Genomic DNA, 19,648 nt, shown 5'->3' on the forward strand with positions numbered 1-19,648 from the left:
TCCTTTCCTTTTCCTTTCTTTTTTCCCCTTTTTTCCCAACAAAAAACTCCAAAAACGGCCCATTTTGACCCCAAGTTTGCACTTCCGCGAAACCCCCGCAAACGCCTAGCGCCCGCTGGCCCCTGCGCACCGCTTTTTCATTCGCTTCTTTCACTACGCTCTTCAAGTGCTGCTGCTGCTGCTGCTGCTGCTGCCGCTGCTGCTGCTGCTGCTGCTGCTGCTGCTGCTGCTGCTGCTGCTGTTGTTGTTGTTGTTGTTGTTGTTGCTTTGCAGCTTTCGTTTGCTGCTCCTGGTGTTTCTGCTGCTGCTGCTGCTGCTGCTCTTGCGTTGCAATTTTCGCTTGCTGCTGCTGGCTGCTCTGCTGCTGCTGCTGCTGCTGCTGCTGCTGCTGTGTTGCTTAATTTCTTTTTTGCTTCACAAGTTTGTTTGCTTTCAGGTTTCACTTAATTAGTTTTATTTTAATTTGTAATTCATTTCCTTTTTGCTGCTGCCCTTCGCCGGCCGAGCAGCAGCGGCGAGCTGTCTGTACACCTTACGGCAGCCGCCAGAAACGAAGAAGTGAAGTTATAAATCATTTTATATTTCAATTATTTCAATTTGACAATTTATTTTTCATTTCTAAATATTTAATTTATATTTCAACTGTTTAATTTGATAATTTATTTTCTATTTCTAAGTATTTAATTTAATTCAGAAAAGCGGCTTCGAAAGCTGTTGGCACGAATTAGAAAAACACTTTCCAGCTTTTGCTGCTGCTGCTCTTCATGCTGCTCCTGCTGCTGCTCTTGCTGCTGCTCTTGCTGCTACTCTTGCTGCTGCTTGGTTTGTTTAGATTTAATCCAACAAAAATAAAGTTATTTGTTATTTCCACTTGCTGCTTCTTTTGCTGCTTTAAATGAAAATAAACTTTTGTGCTTCTGCCTTAATGCCAAGGGATTATCTGCAGCAGCTGTACTTCGAACTTTTATTTGCTGAGACTGCTGCGTTTTAGCAGCAGCAGCAGCAGCAGCGACAGCAGCAACAGCAAGGGGAGCAGCAGCAACAATCGCAGCAGCACCAACAGCAGCAGCTGCAACAGCAGCAGCAACTGCAGAAATGGAGAAAGGAACGGCAAGAGCAGCAGCAGCAGCAACGGCGGTAGCAAAAGCATAATAATCAGTAGAATTTGTTGCAGCAGCAGCAGCTGCTGCTGCTGCTGCAGCAACAAATTCTACTGAACGGCATTTGCCTTTGTGGGGTCCGCTGAACATCTGTGCATGCACCCGCGTGCTTCCTCAGTGCAGTTGTTGCTGCTTCTGCTGCTTCTGCTGCTGCTGCTACAGTTGCTGCCCTTGCTGCAGTTGCTGCTGCTCCTGCTGCAGCTGCTGTCGCTGCTGCTGCAGTTGCGGCTGCTGCTGCAGTCGCTGACGGTACGTTTCACCAGGGGCTGTTCAGGCGCAGCTGCTGCTGCTGCTGAGCTTTAAAAGGATTAAATTGTTCTAATTAAAAGGAATTGATCTAATTGCAGTTTGCGGATTAATTTTAGTGCAAACAAAGCCCGCGAACTGTCACGCGGAACTGTCTGTACACCCGAACCATGTTCACTGTTCACGTTTTCGACAAAGAGAAGTTTTTCGCCTCTTTTGCTGCAACAAATGCAATTTAATTAATAATTAATAATAATATTTGAATTTAATTTAATTCCACTTTTTGAACGCCGCTGCGGCGCCAGTCCGCAAAGTTTCGGGGTGTCTGCACACCGGCTGCGAGCGCATGCAGCGCTGCACAGCTGAGGGGCTCCCCGCGAGAGTTTGGGAGTTCCATTTTGCTTTAAAAAGAAACAAATGAATAAAAATAAATAATTTAAATTCAAAAATTCAAACAAAGTGCAGCGAAGTGGCCTATTAGGTCTTTTTGGCGCAGCGGACCGCGAGGATCCGTGCTTGCATGCGCTGGGGCTGTCGGAACTTGAACGGGAAGGAAACTTCGGGTCTTTTGCATCACTTTTGCATTTTAATGATTAGTTTGAATTGCATTTAATTTATTTCATTTCTTTTTAGCTTTTTGCGTCGAAAACGCTGCAGATCACACCGAGACCCGCCGCCCGAGCAGCAGCGCCTTCTCGCCAGCCAATTGCCCCCGTCCTTCCCGGAAAACGCGGAAAACAACAAAGAAATGGCAAATTGAAAAGCTAGTAAACAAATAATTGGCTTTGTTGACAAATGAAAGCGAAAAAAACGAAAAAGAACGGCAGCAAATTGGGAAAATGCTGAGGCTGACAGCAGCGCTGCAGCACTGGCACTACAAGGCCTGGCAGCGGTCGACTGCGGGTTATTTGCGCACTTGTGAGTTCCAAATTGCGAAAATTAATCAATTAAATGCCACTTTATTTCCCATTTTAATTCTTATTGCAATTAGAGAACAATTTAATTCTTTTGCGCCTTCAAAAAGACCCAAGATGAACCGAACGGCAGCCCCAGCCGCGCGCTGTACGTACACCCCAAGACTGCATGCACTGCACCACCCGTTTTCTTTCTTTTTTAATCTGAAATTAAAATGGCCACTTGTCATCAATTAATGGAAGTAATTTGTCAATTAATTTGCTTATTTCTTTTGTTTTAATTTAATTTTAATTTAATTTTAATTTAATTTTAATTTAATTTTAATTTAATTTAATTTCTTTTGTTTTGTTTTATAGTCATGAAAAACAAACTGCCCAACAACGAGCTCATCGGATATGTCATAAACGACAAACACCCCAAGTCCATCCGCGTGGCTTGTGACAGGTGAGAGACCTGCTGCTGCTGCTGCTGCTGCTGCAGCAGCAGCAGCAGCAGCAGCTGCTGCTGCTGCTGCAGCTGCTGCTGCTGCTGCATGTGCCTTATTTGTGGCTTTGAATTGATTAGTTTGCTGCAAAAGGTCCGTTTAATTAGCTTTGATGAATTGCTGCAGTGCTTCTTTTGCTGCAGCAGCTGCTGCTGCTGCTGCTGCTGCTCATTTAAATCCCCTTTTATCTCCTTTTATCTTTTGCTTCTTTTAATTTATTTTAATTTCTTTTAATTTCTTTTAATTTCCTTCTTTTAATTTCTTTTAATTTCTTTTAATTTCTTTCTTTTAATTTCTTTTTTATTCTTTTTTGTTTCTTTTGTTTCGATGCTGCATGCGCTCGTGTTTATGAGCTGTACGTACACCCCAGCGGGCCCCACACGCACAAAGGGCTGCATGCAGCAGCAGCTGTTTTGCCCACGAAGGCCTTAAAGAAGTTTTGCATTTAAATCATTTTTAATCATTTTTAATCATTTTTAATCATTTTAAATCACTTTAAATCACTTTAAATCATTTTAAATAACTTTAAATCATTTTAAGTCATTTTAAATCACTTTAAATCATTTTAAATCATTTTAAATCACTTTAAACAATTTTAAATTGAGGTGGACCACTGGACCACCCCCAGTGGTCCACCCGCGTGGCAAATAGAGGCCACTGGCGTGCAGCAGCAAAGCTGCAGAGTGACCAGTGGTCCATTTGCTGCAGCTGCAGCAAATGCAGCTGCTGCTGGAGAGCAAGTGGGTCCATTTGCTGCAGCCTGCTGCAGCAAGTGGACCCACTTGCTGCAGCCTGCTGCAGCAAATGGACCCACTTGCTGCAGCCTGCTGCAGCAAATGGACCCACTTGCTGCAGCCTGCTGCAGCAAACGGACCCACTTGCTGCAGCCTGCTGCAGCTGCCTTTGCTAGATGGGGCAGCTCAGACCATTGGTCCACTTGCTGCAGCCTGCTGCCTGCTGCTGCAGCAGGAGGTGCCCAGTGCTCCATTTGCTGCTGCAGCAGGAATGCCCAGTGGTCCAGTGGTCCACTGCCTGCTGCAGCAGGTGCTTAGTGCTCCACTGGCTGCTGCAGAGGTGCCCAGCGGTCCACTGCTGCTGCAGCAGCTGCCCACTGGTCCACTGCCGCTGCAGCAGAAGTGACCAGTGGTCCACTGCAGGTGACCAGTGGTCCACTTGCCTGCAGGTACATGTACGTGGTGCGTTATAAAAAGACCTTTCGGTACACGAAGAAGGTGTGGGCGCACGACGAGGCCGGGGAGGCGCGGCTGGGCGATGTGGTGCGGCTGCAGCCGCTGGGCCACCGCATAGGCCCTTGGAAGAACTATTTGCTGCTGCAGGTGCTGCACAGGGAGCCGCGGGAGGCTTCGCCGGCGCTGGAGTGACCAGTGGACCACTGGTGGTCCACTGGCCACGCGGCTGCTGCCCGTAGGGCTGGCTGGGGGGGGGAATGGGGAGGAAATGCGGGAAAAACGGGTTTCTTTGTTTTGAATTCTTTTTGCTGAACAATTGATTTTATTTTAAATAAAAGAGACGCATTTGTTCGCTCTGAGGCCACTGCAGCGCGGAACCCGCTGCGGGTGACCAGTGGTCACCGGGCTGCTTCGCCGCGCGGTGTTCCGGGGGCGCGGGCTCGCGGAGTTGGAACAATTTTTATCGTTTATTTTTCATTGTTTTTAATCATTTATTTTTCTTTGTTTTTGTTTTATTGTTTTATTCATTTGTTGCACTTTTTACTGCATTGACATTTTCGCAAATCCGCTCTGAGGCACGCGGGGGTCCTGGAGGTTGAGGCGGCGCTGCTCCGCGGCTGCTTCGTTGATGGCTTGCATGGCTGCGGGGGAATAAGCGGAATAAAGATGAAAAGTACTTCAAATTTTGATATTTAATTCAATTTAATTCAATTTAATTCAATTTAATTCAAATTAAAACAAATTCGACTGCACTTTCCCCACTTTCCGCCGTCTTGGCTTCCCCCTCGGCGCCCAGCGCCGCAGGGTCCAGCGGCCGCACCGAGACAGCCGGATTTGGAAATTCGAAAATGCTCGGGGAGGGCGGCCGGGGAGTGACGCTGCAGAATAAAAATGAGAAAATAATAAAATAAATAATAAAAAAAAACAAAATATAATTTTTTAATTCATTTCTAACGCTGGAAACCCCGAGATCGCCCGCGCCGGGGGCTCACTCTCGCACTGCTTGCGCCTGCAGGGGAAGCAAGTGGAATTGGAAGAAATTAAATTAAAATGAATTTTGAAAAAGCCCTACTCGTTGAATTCCTTCCATTTCCTGTACATACACCCCAAAAGGGGGGGAGGAACAAGTTTTTGGGCTTGAACAGTTTCATTTCAAATTATTTTTCGGACCTTCACTGTTACGCCGTTGACGAGAACTTGGGGCTTTCCCAGCGGGCTGTCTTCTCTGTGGGGATTTAAATGAAAGAAGTGTTTTAATTTGATCATTTAATTTATTTTTGCAAAGTTTTTGCAAAGTTTTTGCAATTAAATGCTGCATTTCATCTCTTTTCAACTTTTCGGAAATGAATCTTCAGTTACAAGTGAATGTTTATTCCGCTGGGCTCCGCCACAGGCATTCTTTGCTCAAGTGCTTCTTCTTTTTCCCTGCATGCAGCAAAAGAATTAAATCATTTAAACAAAAGAATTAAATCATTTAATTCAAATTTCAACTTTAATTAATCCATTTGAGGCTTTTGCATGCACATATGCATGCATATACATGTATATATCAACATATATATATTATATACATATATATATGCATACATATACATAAATGTGCATATATATATTATATATATCATACTTTATAAGTGGTAATAATAACAACAATAACAATAATAACAATAATAACAATAATAACAATAATAACAATAATAACAATAATAACAATAATAATAACAACAACGATAACAACAAATCACAATAACAATAACAATAATAATAACAATAACAATAATAAGAATAATATTAACGACAATCATAATAATAAGATTAATAATAAAAATAATATTAATAAAAATAAAAATAAAAAATAAAAAATAAAAATAAAAATGAAAATAAAAATGAAAATAAGGCCCCAACTTTGAAAAGTCTTGGAAATATTTTCGAAGTTCAAATTTGAACTCCGCGGAATATTTTGGCCCACATTTCATCTCCAGCTTCTGCGGGCAGTTTGCCCTTCTGCAGCAGCAAAGTGTCGTTTTTCATTTCAATTTCTTTTAATTTAATTTATTTAATTTAATTTAATTTATTTAATTTAATTTATTTAATTTATTTAATTAATTACATTTATTTAATTAATTTAATTTAATTTAATTGGCTAAATACCACTCCAGTTTCTTCGCAAAGAATCGCTTCGTGGAGGTAATTCATCCATTCGTTTCGGCTGTGCAGATTTCTGAGGGGCGCGTTGGAGTTGAATTGATTTGATTTTCAATTCAAACAAATTGAACCAATTTCGAATAAATTGAATTAATTAAATGAATTAAATTAATAAATAAATAAATTAATTAAATTAATTAATTAATTAAAGAGCTGCGGGCTTCACCTGGCGCAAAAGACAGTGCCGAAGTCTTTGTTCAACTTCACGAGGAAGCAGCGGTCGTCGACAGTTTCGAGGGGAATTTGAACATCTTTGAGTTTGAATTCTTTCTCGAGTGTCTGCAAAGAACAATAAATGCAAAAAGGGCCCAAAAAAGGTCCATTTGAAGGCCATTTTTGCCTCTTTGGAGGCCCCGCGAGACCCACCGCCCCAGTGAAAGCTGCAAAAGAACTTCTCGACAACTGCGCATGCACCAACACTGCTGCCTCCGGCTCCGAATTATCCACTGCCATTGTCAGCAGTCCTTTGTGGCCTGAAAAGAGGGAAAAGAAATACTTAGGAGTTGAGTTTCGAAAGAGTTTCGGGCTCAGCAGCAGCAGCAGCAGCAGCAGCAGCAGCAGCAGCAGCAGCAGCTGCTGCTGCTGCTGCTTACCCTCGCCGCACTCCCGCATTTGCGTCTCCTTGCTTTCCCCCTTTTGAATGAACTGGGGCGGAAATTCAAAACTTTCCAAAATCGAGTTTTCGCTCAAGTCCAGCTGCGGCTGCCTGCGCCCGATCCGGCGCTGCTGCAGCCTCTCGGCGAGAAATTCGGAGTGCGCGAAGGAAGCTGACCAAAACGCCAAAACTGACAGCCTCCACATTCTCATTTGAATAAATTAAACTTAAATATATTTTTGGCAAACATTTAAATCTTCTGGCGCTTCAGAAAGCAGCAGATCGCCGCGCGCCAGCCTGCAGCCGCAGCGGAAGCTGCGCATACACCCCATTTTCGTGGTAAGGAACGAAGCCGAATACAACTTTCTGGACTTTCTCCCGAATTTAAAATGAAAAACTCCGTTTGTCCACTAAATCCTGGACAGTTTTACTTTTTTAGACTTAATTTCTCAATAGTTTTGCCTTTTAGACTTAATTCCGCAGCAGTTTTATTCATTTTCGCCACCCCTAGCTGCAGCGAGGCAGCTCCCAGCCGCAGCTTCGAACTTGCGTTTCTGCCCGCAGTGGCCGCGGCTGGGGTCTAATCTAAGCAGCAAAAGCTGCACGCAGCTGCTGCAGCAATACCTGCAGGAGCAGCAGCAGCAGCAGCTGCTGCTGCTGCTCTGACCTGTGCTGCAACTCAACTCAATCCCGCTAAATACTTATACGGCCCTGCAGCTTGCATGCAAAGAAGTGTCTTACGGGCCAAAAAAATCCCCCAGTATCTTTGGGAGCGACGGCTGCAGCAGCAGCAGCAGCAGCAGCAGTGCCGGCGCTCCTTTCAGCGGCCTTTGGACGCCCTGCTGCTGCTGCTGCTGCTGCTGCTTTTGCTGCTGCTTCCGCCACTTGAAGGACTCAGCAGCAAACTAGGCATACTCAATGCCGCGGACAGAAATGTCTATTGGGGTGGAGGTGTCAACTTCGCCTGTCAGGCGGCTGTCCCCCTTAGCCAGTTTCCCCCAGGAAACTATTTCCCAAGTAACAGCAGCAGCAGCAGCAGCAGCAGCAGCAGCAGCAGGGGGGGGTTCCCCTGCGGCAGCGGCGCTGCTGCTGCTGCTCTTGCTGCTGCTCCAGTGAGCCCGCACAGTGTGGATTTCTGCGTTCAGCTTCGGAGCATTTGTTTTCACATTCATTGGAACATTTCTGAAAAAGAAAAAAACAAAAAAAAGAAAAACAACAGCAGCTGTAGTGACACCGCAAACAACCAGTCGCCGGCAGCAACCCGGCAGCCACCGCGCGCTCGGGAGGGGGGAATACGGACCCTAAATGCGATAAAAGAGAATTAAATTAAATTAAATTTATTAAAAATAACAAATTAAATGCAATTGTTGTTTGTTTTAATGAAGATCGCGCTGCTTACCGCACAAGTCGGAACAGATCGTCCAGCACTCCCCCGTGGGTCACCACCAGAATCCTCTCGCCCAAGTGCTTTTGGGTCACTTCCAGGAAAAACTCCTTTACTCTGTCGTAGCTGCAAAACAAAAAACAAAACTTTTGCTTTTGTGGCCCTCGGGGCTCAGTTTCAGCGGCCATTAGTGCTGCTAATTGCTCTTCAGCAGCAGCAGCAGCAGCTGCTGCTGCTGCTGCTGCTGCGTTCGAATCTGGGCTGCAGCAACGCGCAAAGTGCCAGCAGCAGCTGCTGCAGCAGCAGCAGCAGCAAGCGTACCGCTGCTGGAAACTCTCTCCGCCTGGGAATACAAACGAAGGGTCTCTGAGCAGCAGCAGCAGCAGCAGCAGCAGCAGCAGAATGACACCCTGCTGCGCCTCAGATGCATGCAGATCTTGGAAAGAAATAAAAATAAACAAATGGCATTCAATTAAGAATATAAAAGTTGAAAACTAAAAAGAAAATCTCAAGTTTGTTCCTACCTACTTTTATCCCAAGCGTTCCACTCCTTCGGAAACAGAGAAGGCAATTCTTCCAGTAAATGACCTGCGCAAGAAACGAAACCCTAAACCCTAAACCCTAAACCCTAAACCCTGAACCTTAAACCCTAAACCCTAGACCCATTCTGCAGCCACGAATGCAGCAGCAAGGCAGTCAAAAGTAATAAAAGTTTGTCGGCTGTGCGCACTGAGACAGCGGCCAGCAGCAGCAGAGGAAGCAGCAGCAGCAAAGGACAAAAAGTGGAATAAAAGGGGCAAATAAAAGCCAAAAAAGAATAATAAAGGAATAAAAATGGTGGAAAATAAATAAATAAATAAAAGAAGTTCATACCCTGCAGTATTCCCGCATTCCATTCTTGCAATCTGCTGTCCAGCACGACAGCGCTTTCTATGCCGGCTGCTTCCCGAATGCTGGCGCAAAGTCGCAATTCAAATAATGCAATTTGTGCTCTTTTGCATTTAATTTATTTCTTTTTCAATTTTATTTCAATTAATCTTCAATTAATTCGACAATTAATCTCCAATTAATTGCAAAATTCTCACATTGCAACAAATGCGAAACGGAAGTCACAATTCCATCAATTCATCAATTAGTGCTTTCCGCATTCAATTTGTTTCCTTTTTTCGAATTAAGAGCCACGCAAGCTGCTGATTGGCAAATAAATTACTTTTATTTATTTTCGATTGGCAAATAAATTACTTTTATTTGTTTTTGTTTGAAAATGAAAAAGATTTCGACATACATCTCCGCGGACTCGCGAGTCCGCCCCAGCGGGCTGGAGTAGATCGCAGAGATTGCCGCGCCCTTCGGGCCACCGAAGAGGTTCCTGTGGGAAAGCGCAGCAGCAAAAAGAAAAGAAATGAAATTAAAATGAAAAGAAAAGAAATTAAAATGAAAAGAAATGAAATTAAAACGAAATAAAAGAAAATAAAAAGAATTGGAAACGCAGGAGGCGCGCAGAGGCGAGCTTTCCCTCGGATCACTTCACCGGAAACATGAATAGGAATGCAAATCCACACAAGACCAAAACGTGAATGCAGCTGCTACGGGCCGAAACGCCCGGTTTTGCGGTCTTTCTTTGCAATAATTTCGAAATAAATTCAATTAATTTAATCAATTAAACTCATTTGCATTTATTTTGTCCATTTATTCCTTTTGTTTCCCTCGAGACTCACCGCAGGCGGCGGCCGCATTCGCGGCACTGCTGTCGCCCAGTGTCGTTCAGCGGCACGTCCAGCTGGCCCTGCAAAAAAAGTGGAAAGCGGAAATAAATGATCCAAACAACAACAAAATAAACATTTTAAATAAAATAAATGGAATAAACTTCACAAATAAAAGAAAAAGAAGCCTTGGCCGCCGCTGCAAAGCCGGGAATCTTGCACGTTCAAGAACGCTCCCGGTTTCCCTGTCAGTGCAGCAGCCGCGCTGCTCCCAAGGAACAAGTGCAGCAAAACTGCAGCAGAAAGCCTTTAATATTAAATATATATTCAAAATATTTCTAATTAATGAAAAATATTCCATTAAATGCGCAAAGCTGCAGCAACAAGCCCCAGATCGGCTGCCCACCTGCAGCCGCCGCTGCGCGTTGTAGTCCGTCAGCCCGTGGCGGACAGCCAGCAGCTCGCAGCAGTTTTTGAGTTCTTGAGGAGGGTCTGGGGGCGGCTGCATTGCTGCTGCTGAGGGTTTAGGGTTTGGGGTTTAGCTGAAGCAGCAGCAGCAGCAGCAGCAGCAGCAGCAGCACCTGCTGCTAGTCCGCGGAAAGGCTTGAAGGGCCGCAAGAGTTCAGGTCCAGTGGGGTGACCATTGGTCAACAGCGCGCGCCGCTGCAGCCATGAGAAATGGCTCGCTCGCTGTTGTCCGCTGCTGCTGCAGTCCGCAGCAGCAGCGCAGCAGCAGCAGCAGCGCAGCAGATGCTGCTGCTGCAGCTCGTCAGTGCTGCAGTGAAAAGTATTGTTGCTCTTTGTTTCGGGGAGTGCAGCAAAAAGAAGAAACGAAGACGCGAGACTGCAGCAGCAGCGCAGCCACGCTAGCGCTGCATTGCAGCACACAGAGCGAAGTATCTTCAAAAAGGTCTTTTTCTTTTTTCAAAATTCAGAAAATATAAATTAGAAAAGATAAATTTCAAGTTTTGACGGGCCTGACAGCAGCAGCAGCAGCAGCAGCAGCAGCAGCGCCCTGTGCCACCGCCGCAGCCGCAGCCGCCGGCGGTGGCTGCTGGGGCTTTCTTGCTGCTGCACCTTTGGGGAAAAGTCCGTTTAAATATATTTAAAAGATCAAAAAAGCAAAACAAAATGCAAATTAAATTCAAGTTTTAATTTATAATTGCGAAGTTTGCGAAAAACGCGAACTTTCCCGCTGGCCACCAAGCCCCGACACCTGAACTGCTGCAGCCGTGGGGCTGCTGCTGTTTGCTGCAGCAGCAGCAGCAGCAGCAGCAGCAGCAGCAGCCAGGGGCTGGCAAGGGGCAAAAGAGTTAATTGCTTTTCTGCAGATCTTCTTGCTGTTTCGTTTTCTCTTTCGCCCCCCTCTTCTCTTTAGAACAGTACAAACGCTGGAAAATGGTGAGGCCTTTTGCTGCTGCTGCTGCTGCTGCAGCAACCCCACAGGCAGCCTTTGCTGCAGCGCAGCAGCTCTTCTCCGCCTTCAATTTATTTCATTTTTGCATTTCTTTTTCAAATCCATTTCCACTTTTTGCTGCTGCGCCTCTCGGGGCCACGCCGAAGGGAAGGCCTGCGGCTTCCCCTCAGCACTTGGCCCCTGGAAGTTTCTTTTTTTGTTTTGATTTATTTAATTTCCATTTCCGCTGTTCTCCCTTCACTTCCGGTGTCTGTACACTGCAGCGGCCCCTGGGGACCGCCCCGGGGGCCCCAGGGGCTGCTGCTGCTGCTGCTGCAGCCCCGGGGGCCCCCAGGGGCTGCTGCTGCTGCTGCTGCTGCTGCGCCCCTTCGGGCCTTCCAGCCCCGCTCTTGGGCTTGAGTGGACCACCGCTGCGTGTGGAGTGGTCCACTGGTCACGCGGCGCTGCGTGGAGCGTTTGAGGGTGTTGGGGGGGCTGGGGCGCTCGTTTGTGTCCCTGCATGGAGGCCCGCCTCTTGCAAGTTCAAGTTTTATTTTTTTGAATTTTAATTTTGTTTTATTTCTTCTTTTTTGTTCGAACTTGCAGGGGCGCGTCCGAACGAAAACAGTCAAGCGCGCGGCGCGCCAGATCGTCGAGAAGTACTACGCGAAGTGAGCTGCCGGTGCTGAGGAAGCGAGTGGAAAGCGAAGGAATATGACGCATTTTGCATTTTATTTTGTTCAAATTCAATTAATTTTGCTTTTTTTATTCAGGTTGACTCTGGATTTCCAGATCAACAAGAAGATCGCAGAAGAAGTGGCGCTCATTCCCTCAAAGCGCATTCGCAACAAGGTTGCGGGGTTCATCACTGTACGTACACCCCAGACCTGTGCAGTGCAAGTGGCGGCAGATCTCTTTTTGCGCCTTATATTCCGCTTTTATGACCAATAAAATGCGGATTTTTTTCGTTTTAAAGCTGACTTATCGCCATTTATTTCCATTTTCCGTTTCTTTTCTCGTTTCGCGTTTCTTAGAGAGGAAAAGAGGCTTTTGAGGCGTTTCTTTGGCGTTTTTGCGTTCCGCAGCACCTGATGAAGCGCATTCAGAAGGGGCCTGTCCGCGGCATTTCGCTGAAGCTGCAGGAGGAAGAGAGGGAGCGGCGGATGGACTTCGTTCCGGAGAAGTCCGAAATTGATGTTCCAACAATTCAAATTGACCAAGACACTGAGGAGATGCTGCAGGCCCTCAACATCTCCCTGCCCAACGTCACTGTGGCCTCCGCCCACAGGGGCGGCATGGGCGGCAGGCCCATGCGCGCCTGAGCCGCTGCACCAGTGGACCACTGGTCCACTGGTCACGTGACCAGTGGACCACTGCTGCGGGGATTCAACAAAGGCTTTGCATGCTTTTAAGGGTTTCTTGTTTTCGGGTTGTCTTCCAGGGCCCTCTGCGGTGTACAGACACTGCTCCTTAGCCGTAGTAGAAGTAGAAGTGGAATTAAATGGACTTCATTTTATTTCTTTTCCAGAAAAATAAAATGAAGTCCATTTAATTAGAAGTCTTAGATTCAGAGCTGCTGCCCCTTGTGGGCCCCGCTGGGCTAGACGGCGCCTTAGGCCAGCTCCAGTTAGCAGCAACTGCAGAACTCTAGCGCTGGCTAGCTAGCTGGCCGGCTAGCTAGCTAGCTAGCTAGCTACTTGGCTAGCTAGCCAGCTAGCCAGCTAGGTAGCCAGATAGCTGGCTAGCTAGCCAGCTAGCCAGCTTAGCTGGCTAGCTGGTGGACACGAGCTAGCTAGCCATTGGGGGGTGGGGGCGTCTTCGGCGGCGGCGGGAGCCGCCTGGAGTTGGGGCTGAGGGCCCAAATGGATTAAATTTGAATTAAAAGTAAATTTGAATTAAAATTAAATTTGAATTAAAATTAAATTTGAATTAAAATAAAACTTAAAAAGAAAAATAAGACTAAGACTGCATGCAGTGGACTGCAGCAGACCGGCGCGTCTAGCTGCGCGGGAGCAGCAGGGGGTGCTGCTGAGCATTTCTGTGGTTTGAAATGATAAAAAAGACCTTTTTATGATTTTAATTTGATTTTAAATTGCATTTTGGAGTTTTATTTGTTAATTTGCTGCTGCTGCTGCTGCTGCTGCTGCTGCTGCTCGCCGCGTGTCTGGTGAGCAGCTGGGAGCCACACAGCGCAACCCCACCACAGAAACACTGGCCTCCCTCCCCTGTGCAGCAGCAGCAGCAGCAGCAGCAGCAGCAGCCTGCTGTCATATTTTTTCCTTTTTTGTATTTGTTTAAGGATTAAGAAACGCTGAAGTCTTGCTGCTGCGCTTTGCTGCTCTCCCTCCCCCCGTTTTCCTGCTGCTGCTGCAGCAGCAGCACAGGCAGCGCAGCTGCCATAGAGTCTAAACCCTTTGTAGCTATGTATGAATGCCTGCAGCAGCACAGACAAAGCCAGCTGATTCTGCTGCTGCTGCTGCTGCTGCGCAGACACGCCAACCAGCAACGGCTGCAGCGACGCAGCACATTCGCGGCCGAACCCTGTTGCTGCTGCTGCTGCAGCAGCCACCTGCTGCAGTCAGCTGCTGCTGCAGCAGTTGCTGCTGCTGCGTCCGTGGCTGCTGCTTGAAACAGTGCTTGCTGCTGCAGCTCGGGCTGGCTCTGCAGGAGGTCCCCCGCTGCAGCCGTGCCGCTGCTGCTGCAGCAGCCCAGCCTGCTGCAGCACAGGAACGCTGCTGCTGCCTGCTGCAGCAGCAAACTTCCCCTTTTTCTCTCCCGAGACCCCACAACAAAACTTAATGGAAATAACAACTGAAAGGGATCTCTTAGGAGCTGCGCATGCAATGAGTCGGCTGTCTGTACAGCACGAGTGGCTGGTGGAGCTGCCGCAGCCGCGCTGCTCGCTGCCGGGGCCTTTTGCTGCTGCCTCTGCAGCAGCAGCAAGCGACAGCAGCAGCACGACCAGCAGCACCGCCAGCAGCACCGCCAGCACTGGCAGCAGCAGCAGCAGCAGCAGCTGCTGCTGCTGCCCGCTGCAGCAGCCGCATGCATTTGACTGGGTCCCCGCAGTTGCTGTTCTCAGCGACGCAGGCCTTGACGTGGGGGGCGTTCTTGTGTCTCTGTTGGACATTGTGTCTGTCTCCATCTCCCCTCATCCTCACAAAGCCTTGCAGCAGCAGCAGCAGCAGCAGCAGCAGCGGCAGCAGCAGCAGCAGCGGCTGGGAAGCGGGAATTCCCCACGGGTAGAAGACGACGCTGCAGCAGCAGCGGGAGGGGGTGCAGCAGCAGCAGCAGCAGCAGCAGCAGCAGAAGCCGCAGGAGAGTACTCTGGGGCTGAAGCTGCTGCTGAGAAGGAGAACGTGCTGTGGGCTTGCGAGCAGCAGCAGCAGCAGCAGCACGTGCAGCTGGTTGTGCTGCTGCGGTCGGCGCTGCCAGCAGCAGCAGCAGATCCTCCCCTTTACTTGCCGCCGGCGGAGGCCAGTGCTGAGGCCGGCAGCTGTTTGATCATGCGAGCTCCCGCAGCAGCAGCAGCAGCAGCAGCTGCTGCTGACGGCGCTGCTGCTTGCTGCTCCCTGGAGCAGCACGGCAGCAGCAGCTACGCGGGCGCTGCTGCAGCAGCAGCTGCTGCTTCGCTGCTGCAGCGGCTGCAGCAATTCATCAGCCGAGTCCGCCCCACGTTTTGTTCGCTGCGGAAGCGCGCAGCAGTGACGGAGGACATTCGCGCGCGTTTCAAGCAGCAGCAGCAGCAGCAGCAGCAGCAGCACGTGCTGCTGCCCGCAGCAGCAGCAGCAGAAGTGGAGCGACTCAAAGCAGCAAAACAACTGCATCTGCTGCTCGGAGGCTTTCTGCTGCGGGACTGTGCTGCTCTGGAAGAGGCCGTGGCTTACGCCCCGCTTGCGGTGTACGTACACCTGGAAGCAGCAACAACGCTGCTGCCGCTGCTGCCAGCAGATCCTTCCTTTTACCCCACGTGGAAGCGCGTGATGCTGCAGCAGCGGCGGCTGCAGCAGCAGCAGCAGCAGCAGCAGCAGGCGGCGCGCAGCATCTCGCCGATGTCAGCTTTCCGCAGCAGCCGTTCCCCCGCTGCGGTTGCGGCTCCCGCGGCTGCTGCTGCGGGCGCCGCCGCCGCTGCTGCTGCTGCTGCTGCTGCTGCTGCTGCTGCTGCTCCGTTTCGCGTGGAAGGCGGCGGCTGCAGGCTGGCCAAGAGCAGCAGCAGCTGCTGCGAAGACGCGTTCTTCTGCCTGGAGAAAGAAGGCTGCTTCGGAGTATTTGACGGAGTCGGAAGCTGGGCTGTTGAAGGAGTTGATGCTTCTCGTTTTTCGGAAGGACTTGCTGCTGCTGCTGCAGCAGAAGCAGCAGCAAACCTGGACCCCGAGAACATGGCCCCCGAGTACCGCGCGCTGGACCCCAACGCGCGCGCGCGGCTGCTGCTGCACAGGGCCCATGCTGCAGTCTGCAGCAGCAGCGAGAACAGGTGGGGCAGCAGCACAGCAGCAGTGGGGTGTATAGACACCCGAACTGGCCGCCTCGGCGTGGCCTGTCTCGGCGACTCCGTGCTGATGGTGCTGCGGCGGCAGCTGCTGCCGAGCAGCATGTCTTTTTATGCTGCAGAAGTTCCCGCGGTGCGGCCGGAGGCGCTGCTGCTGAGCAGCAGCAGCAGCAGCAGCAGCAGCAGCAGCAGCAGCAGCAGCCGCTTCCCGCGGCTGCTGCGGCGCTGCTGCTGGCGCACCAAGGAGCAGCGCTGGGAAAACGGAGCCCCCTACCAGCTGTGCAACCTGCCCGCCCGCAGCAGCAGGCAGCAGCTGCAGCAGCAAGGCTTCGAGCGCTTTGTTGCAGTGCTGCAGAAGATCGACCCCCAGGGAGACACAGCAGCAATGGCCTACGCCCCGCAGCAGCCGCTGCTGCTGCAGCCAGGTGACCTCGTCTTGGCCTTCAGCGACGGAGTCGGCGACAACTTGTTCGACCGCGAGATCGAAGTCTTCTGCTCCCTCGCCCTCTCCCCCGACGAGGCCCTGCTGCTGCAGCAGCAGCAGCAGCAGCAGCAGCAGCAGCAGGGGAAGGAACAGCAGCAGCAGCAGCAGCAGCAGCAGCAGGGGAAGGAACAGCACACCCAGCAGCAGCAGCAGCAGCAGCAGGGCAAGAAACAGCACACCCAGCAGCAGCAGCAGCAGGGGAAGGAACAGCACACCCAGCAGCAGCAGCAGCAGCAGCAGCAGCAGGCGGAACGGCCCTCTATTTGCTTCACGCCGGCACAGGACGTGGCGGAGTTTATTGTCAAAATTGCAAAAAAGAAATCTCAAGATGGCGTAAGCTGCTGCTCCACTTTTGCTGCTGCTCCACTTTTGCTGCTGCTCCACTTTTGCTGCTGCTCCACTTTTGCTGCTGCTCCACTTTTGCTGCTGCTCCACCTTTGCTGCTGCTCGTGTCTGTTTGCTTGCTGCTTGCTGCACCGCACTTGCCTGGCCCTCTACACCCGCAGCAAAATTCAATCATCTCCGCCGCTGCTGTTGCTGTTGCTGCTGCTGCTGCTGCTGCTGCATGCGGGCGTGTGTTTGCTGCTTGGGTTTGCTGCAGCTGTTCGAGCGCCCGTTTGTTGCAGCACCTGAAGGCAGCAAGCCGCTGCCCGCCCATTTAGCAGCAGCAGAAGGAGAGGGATTTCGAGGAGGCAAAAGAGATGACATTAGCTGCGTGGCGCTGTGGGTCACAGCTGCAGTGCAGACACCGATGCCTGCTGCTGCTGCTGCTGCTGCTGCTGCTGCAGCCGCAGAGACTGCAGCAGCAGCTGCACCGCTTCCCGCTGCAGCAGCAGCTGCAGAAGCAGCTGACTCCGTCGCGGTGACTGTGGAGGCTTCCACCCAGGGGGAGGAGCTCTCTGCTGGGGCAGCACAAGAAGAGCAGCCCGCAGCAGCAGCAGCAACAGCAGCAGCAGCAGCAACAGCAGCCTCTGCTGCTGCCGCTGCCGCGTCGCCACCTGCAGGTGGTGAAGGCGCCCGAGCACTCACGCCCTCACCGGCAGCCGAAGCAGCAGCAGCAGCGGCGTCCGCTGCTGCTGCTGCTGCTGCTAAGTCCCGCAAAGCAGCAGCAGCTGCAAGTGTCGGTACACCCAAGCTGCTGCACCGGTTCTCGCGTGCTGCTCGGCTGAGCCCCAGCAGCAGCCGCTTAGCAACCCCTGGGGCTTCCCCTTCAAGCTCAGTCTCTGCAGCAGCAGCCCCAGGAACCCCAGGGACCCCCGCAGCAGCAGCAGCAGCAGCAGCAGCAGCAGCAGCAGGGGATTCCTCGCGGAAGCGCTCGCTAGCTAAAGGGGCAGCAACCCCACACACTCCCTCCCGCAGCACAGACCGCCTAAACCCTTTGGGGGTTTTGCGCAGAAGATTCTGCAGAGAAGCTGCGAGTCCTGCTTCTCCCACCAGCACCCCGCGGAAGCCCCTTGCTGCTGCTGCTGCTGCTGCTGCAGCGGGAGCAGCAGCAGGAGCAGCAGCGAGTCCTGCTGCTGCTGCTGGCTCGCCCGCGTCGCCCAGCCACGGGAGCGCCAGCCGACTACCCCGTCCAGACTTTGCTGCTTTTGCTGTTCTCCGCGCTGCTGCTGCAGCTGTCAAGACCCGCAGGGGGGGCCCCCCTGGGGGCCCCCCAGAAGGCTCCCCAGGGAGGGGCCCCCCAGTACCCTCTGCTTCCCCTAAGCGAGCAGGGGGGCCCCTGGGGCCCCCCTGGAGGCCCCCCAAGACCCTCCGCCGTGCTGCTTCCCCGGGGCCCCTCTTTTCAGACACTCCTAAGAAACCCTTGAGGCGGCCGGGGCCCCCCAGTGGGGCCCCTGAAGAGGGAGGTGCAGCAGCAGCCCCCGCAGCAGCTGCAGCGACTGCAGCAGCTGCAGCAGCTGCTGCAGCCGAGGGAAAAGGCGCCGCCGCACAGTCTGCGGGGGCCCCTGCTGCTGCTGCTGAGGCTGGAGCGGAAGCCGCGCAGCAAGGGCCTGCTGCTGCAGCAGCAACGCCAAGGAGGCAGAAGCAAGCAGCAGGAGTGGACACAGAAGCAGGACAAGGGAAGCAAGGGGAGAGCAGCAGCAGCAGCAGCAGCAGCAGCAGCAGCAGCAGCAGCCCACAGAAAAAAGAAGCAGCAACAGAAAACGAACAAAGCAGAAAATGCAGCGAAATGCAGCAAACGAATGACGAACAGCCGGACGCAGCAGTCAAGCAGTCAAGGTGTTCCCACACAGGCCTCCAGAAGCAGCAGCAGCAGCAGCAGTCGCAGCAGCAGCAAAGGCAGCAACAGCAGCAGCAGCAGGAGCAGCAGCAGCAGCAGCCAGATGGCCCTGCTTGTCCGGGAACTCAGCGCCGCTCCCGCCGTCTCAGCGGCCGCAGCCTCGAAAGGGCGCCGTTAGCTGCAGCCCCGAGGCGCAGCAGCAGCAGCAGCAGCAGCGCTGGCGTTAGCTGCTCTGTTGCAGCGAAATCAGCAGCAGCAGCACGAGCAGCAAAACGCACGAAACACGCAGAGCAACAGCAGTAGCAGCAGCACAAACGCAAAACCGAAAGCTCGCACAACAGCACAGCAGCTGAGCAGCAGCACAGCCACAGGGCTTGCCCCACAGTGAACTTAAGGTTGTAGTAGCTACAAGAGAGCAGCAGCAGCTGCTGCTGTGGCTGTTGCTGCTGCTGAAGCAGCAGCTGCTGCTGGCAGCTGAGCGAGGCTTGTGCGCCATAGCGCGGCGTAGGTATTCGTGGTGTTTGCATTTTCGTTCGTTTTGTTTTTATTTATCACTGCAGGCTCGCTGAGGTGTACGTACACCTCGGCTGGCAGAAATTTATTTTGGAAGACGCGTTTGCGTTTCTTCCTTGTTTTTGTCTGGCGGGTTCTTGCGCCTCCAGTTGTCTCACTAGCATTTAATATTATCTGTATTTCCGCAATGGTGAAGTTCCACTTCTTTTGTGGGTTGAAGTTGAATCTTTTATGGTTGAAGTTGAATTCCTTCGGGGCGCCTGCATGCAGACTTGTAGTCCAAACTTAGCCGAAATTGCAGTTCTCAGTTCCAAACTTGTTCACTGGCCTTCCAAAGAGCTTCGAAGCATTCTGGGGGCCCCTAGAGGGCCCTTTGGAACTTTAAAAAAAGTGAAAATTGCCCACAGAGGCACTAAGAGGAACAGCTGCTGCTTCCTCGCAGAGGCTAACTGCATTTGCATTTGCAACTGCTCTCTTGAAAATACCCTTTTAGGCCTCCGGCAAATGGAGCTTTTGCAGCACTAAACCTCTATATGGGTCTCGGTAATTAGCGAGAAAGACGGGATTTGCATGTTTGTTTATTTCCTGTCATGAGTTCATGAATACCTTTGCTGTTCACGAGCAGTTCATAAAAAAGTGCAAAAGTACTTGTCACTTGGCGGG

The 19,648-nt window shown here is 51.0% G+C and overlaps 6 protein-coding genes across 6 annotated transcripts in view; 3 read left to right on the top strand and 3 right to left on the bottom strand.

Moving 5' to 3' along the window:
• The window catches only part of ENH_00050650 (Hsc70/Hsp90-organizing protein, putative), a gene marked incomplete at both ends in the record, with an annotated part of 12,175 nt that extends 10,421 nt beyond the window's left edge, over positions 1-1,754 (bottom strand). Inside the window, 3 exon segments of the mRNA XM_013585225.1 lie at positions 983-1,210; positions 1,214-1,457; positions 1,687-1,754. Of these exon segments, the coding sequence (XP_013440679.1) occupies positions 983-1,210; positions 1,214-1,457; positions 1,687-1,754 (540 nt within the window).
• Positions 1,755-2,245: 491 nt separating this feature from the next.
• ENH_00050660 (30S Ribosomal protein S17, putative) lies at positions 2,246-4,187 on the top strand (the record flags this gene model as incomplete). Its single annotated transcript, XM_013585226.1, has 3 exons — positions 2,246-2,324; positions 2,678-2,765; positions 3,989-4,187. The coding sequence occupies 3 exons, from the start codon at positions 2,246-2,248 to the stop codon at positions 4,185-4,187; spliced, it is 366 nt and encodes a 121-aa protein (XP_013440680.1).
• Positions 4,188-5,350: 1,163 nt separating this feature from the next.
• On the bottom strand, positions 5,351-7,007 carry ENH_00050670 (hypothetical protein, conserved; the record flags this gene model as incomplete). Its single annotated transcript, XM_013585227.1, has 4 exons — positions 5,351-5,420; positions 6,367-6,479; positions 6,567-6,673; positions 6,794-7,007. The coding sequence occupies 4 exons, from the start codon at positions 7,005-7,007 to the stop codon at positions 5,351-5,353; spliced, it is 504 nt and encodes a 167-aa protein (XP_013440681.1).
• Positions 7,008-7,700: 693 nt separating this feature from the next.
• ENH_00050680 (phosphoglycerate mutase protein, putative) lies at positions 7,701-10,390 on the bottom strand (the record flags this gene model as incomplete). Its single annotated transcript, XM_013585228.1, has 8 exons — positions 7,701-7,977; positions 8,195-8,305; positions 8,501-8,545; positions 8,704-8,767; positions 9,053-9,132; positions 9,465-9,548; positions 9,898-9,965; positions 10,289-10,390. The coding sequence occupies 8 exons, from the start codon at positions 10,388-10,390 to the stop codon at positions 7,701-7,703; spliced, it is 831 nt and encodes a 276-aa protein (XP_013440682.1).
• Positions 10,391-11,280: 890 nt separating this feature from the next.
• ENH_00050690 (40S ribosomal protein S17, putative) lies at positions 11,281-12,600 on the top strand (the record flags this gene model as incomplete). Its single annotated transcript, XM_013585229.1, has 4 exons — positions 11,281-11,283; positions 11,885-11,949; positions 12,052-12,148; positions 12,364-12,600. The coding sequence occupies 4 exons, from the start codon at positions 11,281-11,283 to the stop codon at positions 12,598-12,600; spliced, it is 402 nt and encodes a 133-aa protein (XP_013440683.1).
• Positions 12,601-14,076: 1,476 nt separating this feature from the next.
• ENH_00050700 (hypothetical protein, conserved) lies at positions 14,077-18,775 on the top strand (the record flags this gene model as incomplete). Its single annotated transcript, XM_013585230.1, has 3 exons — positions 14,077-15,179; positions 15,474-16,584; positions 16,853-18,775. 3 exons carry the CDS (start codon positions 14,077-14,079, stop codon positions 18,773-18,775), a joined length of 4,137 nt encoding a protein of 1,378 aa, XP_013440684.1.
• Between the last annotated feature and the right edge of the window lie 873 nt (positions 18,776-19,648).

Source organism: Eimeria necatrix, genomic scaffold (assembly GCF_000499385.1).
Source record: "Eimeria necatrix Houghton genomic scaffold, Enh_scaff3, whole genome shotgun sequence".
Lineage (NCBI taxonomy): Eukaryota > Apicomplexa > Conoidasida > Eucoccidiorida > Eimeriidae > Eimeria > Eimeria necatrix.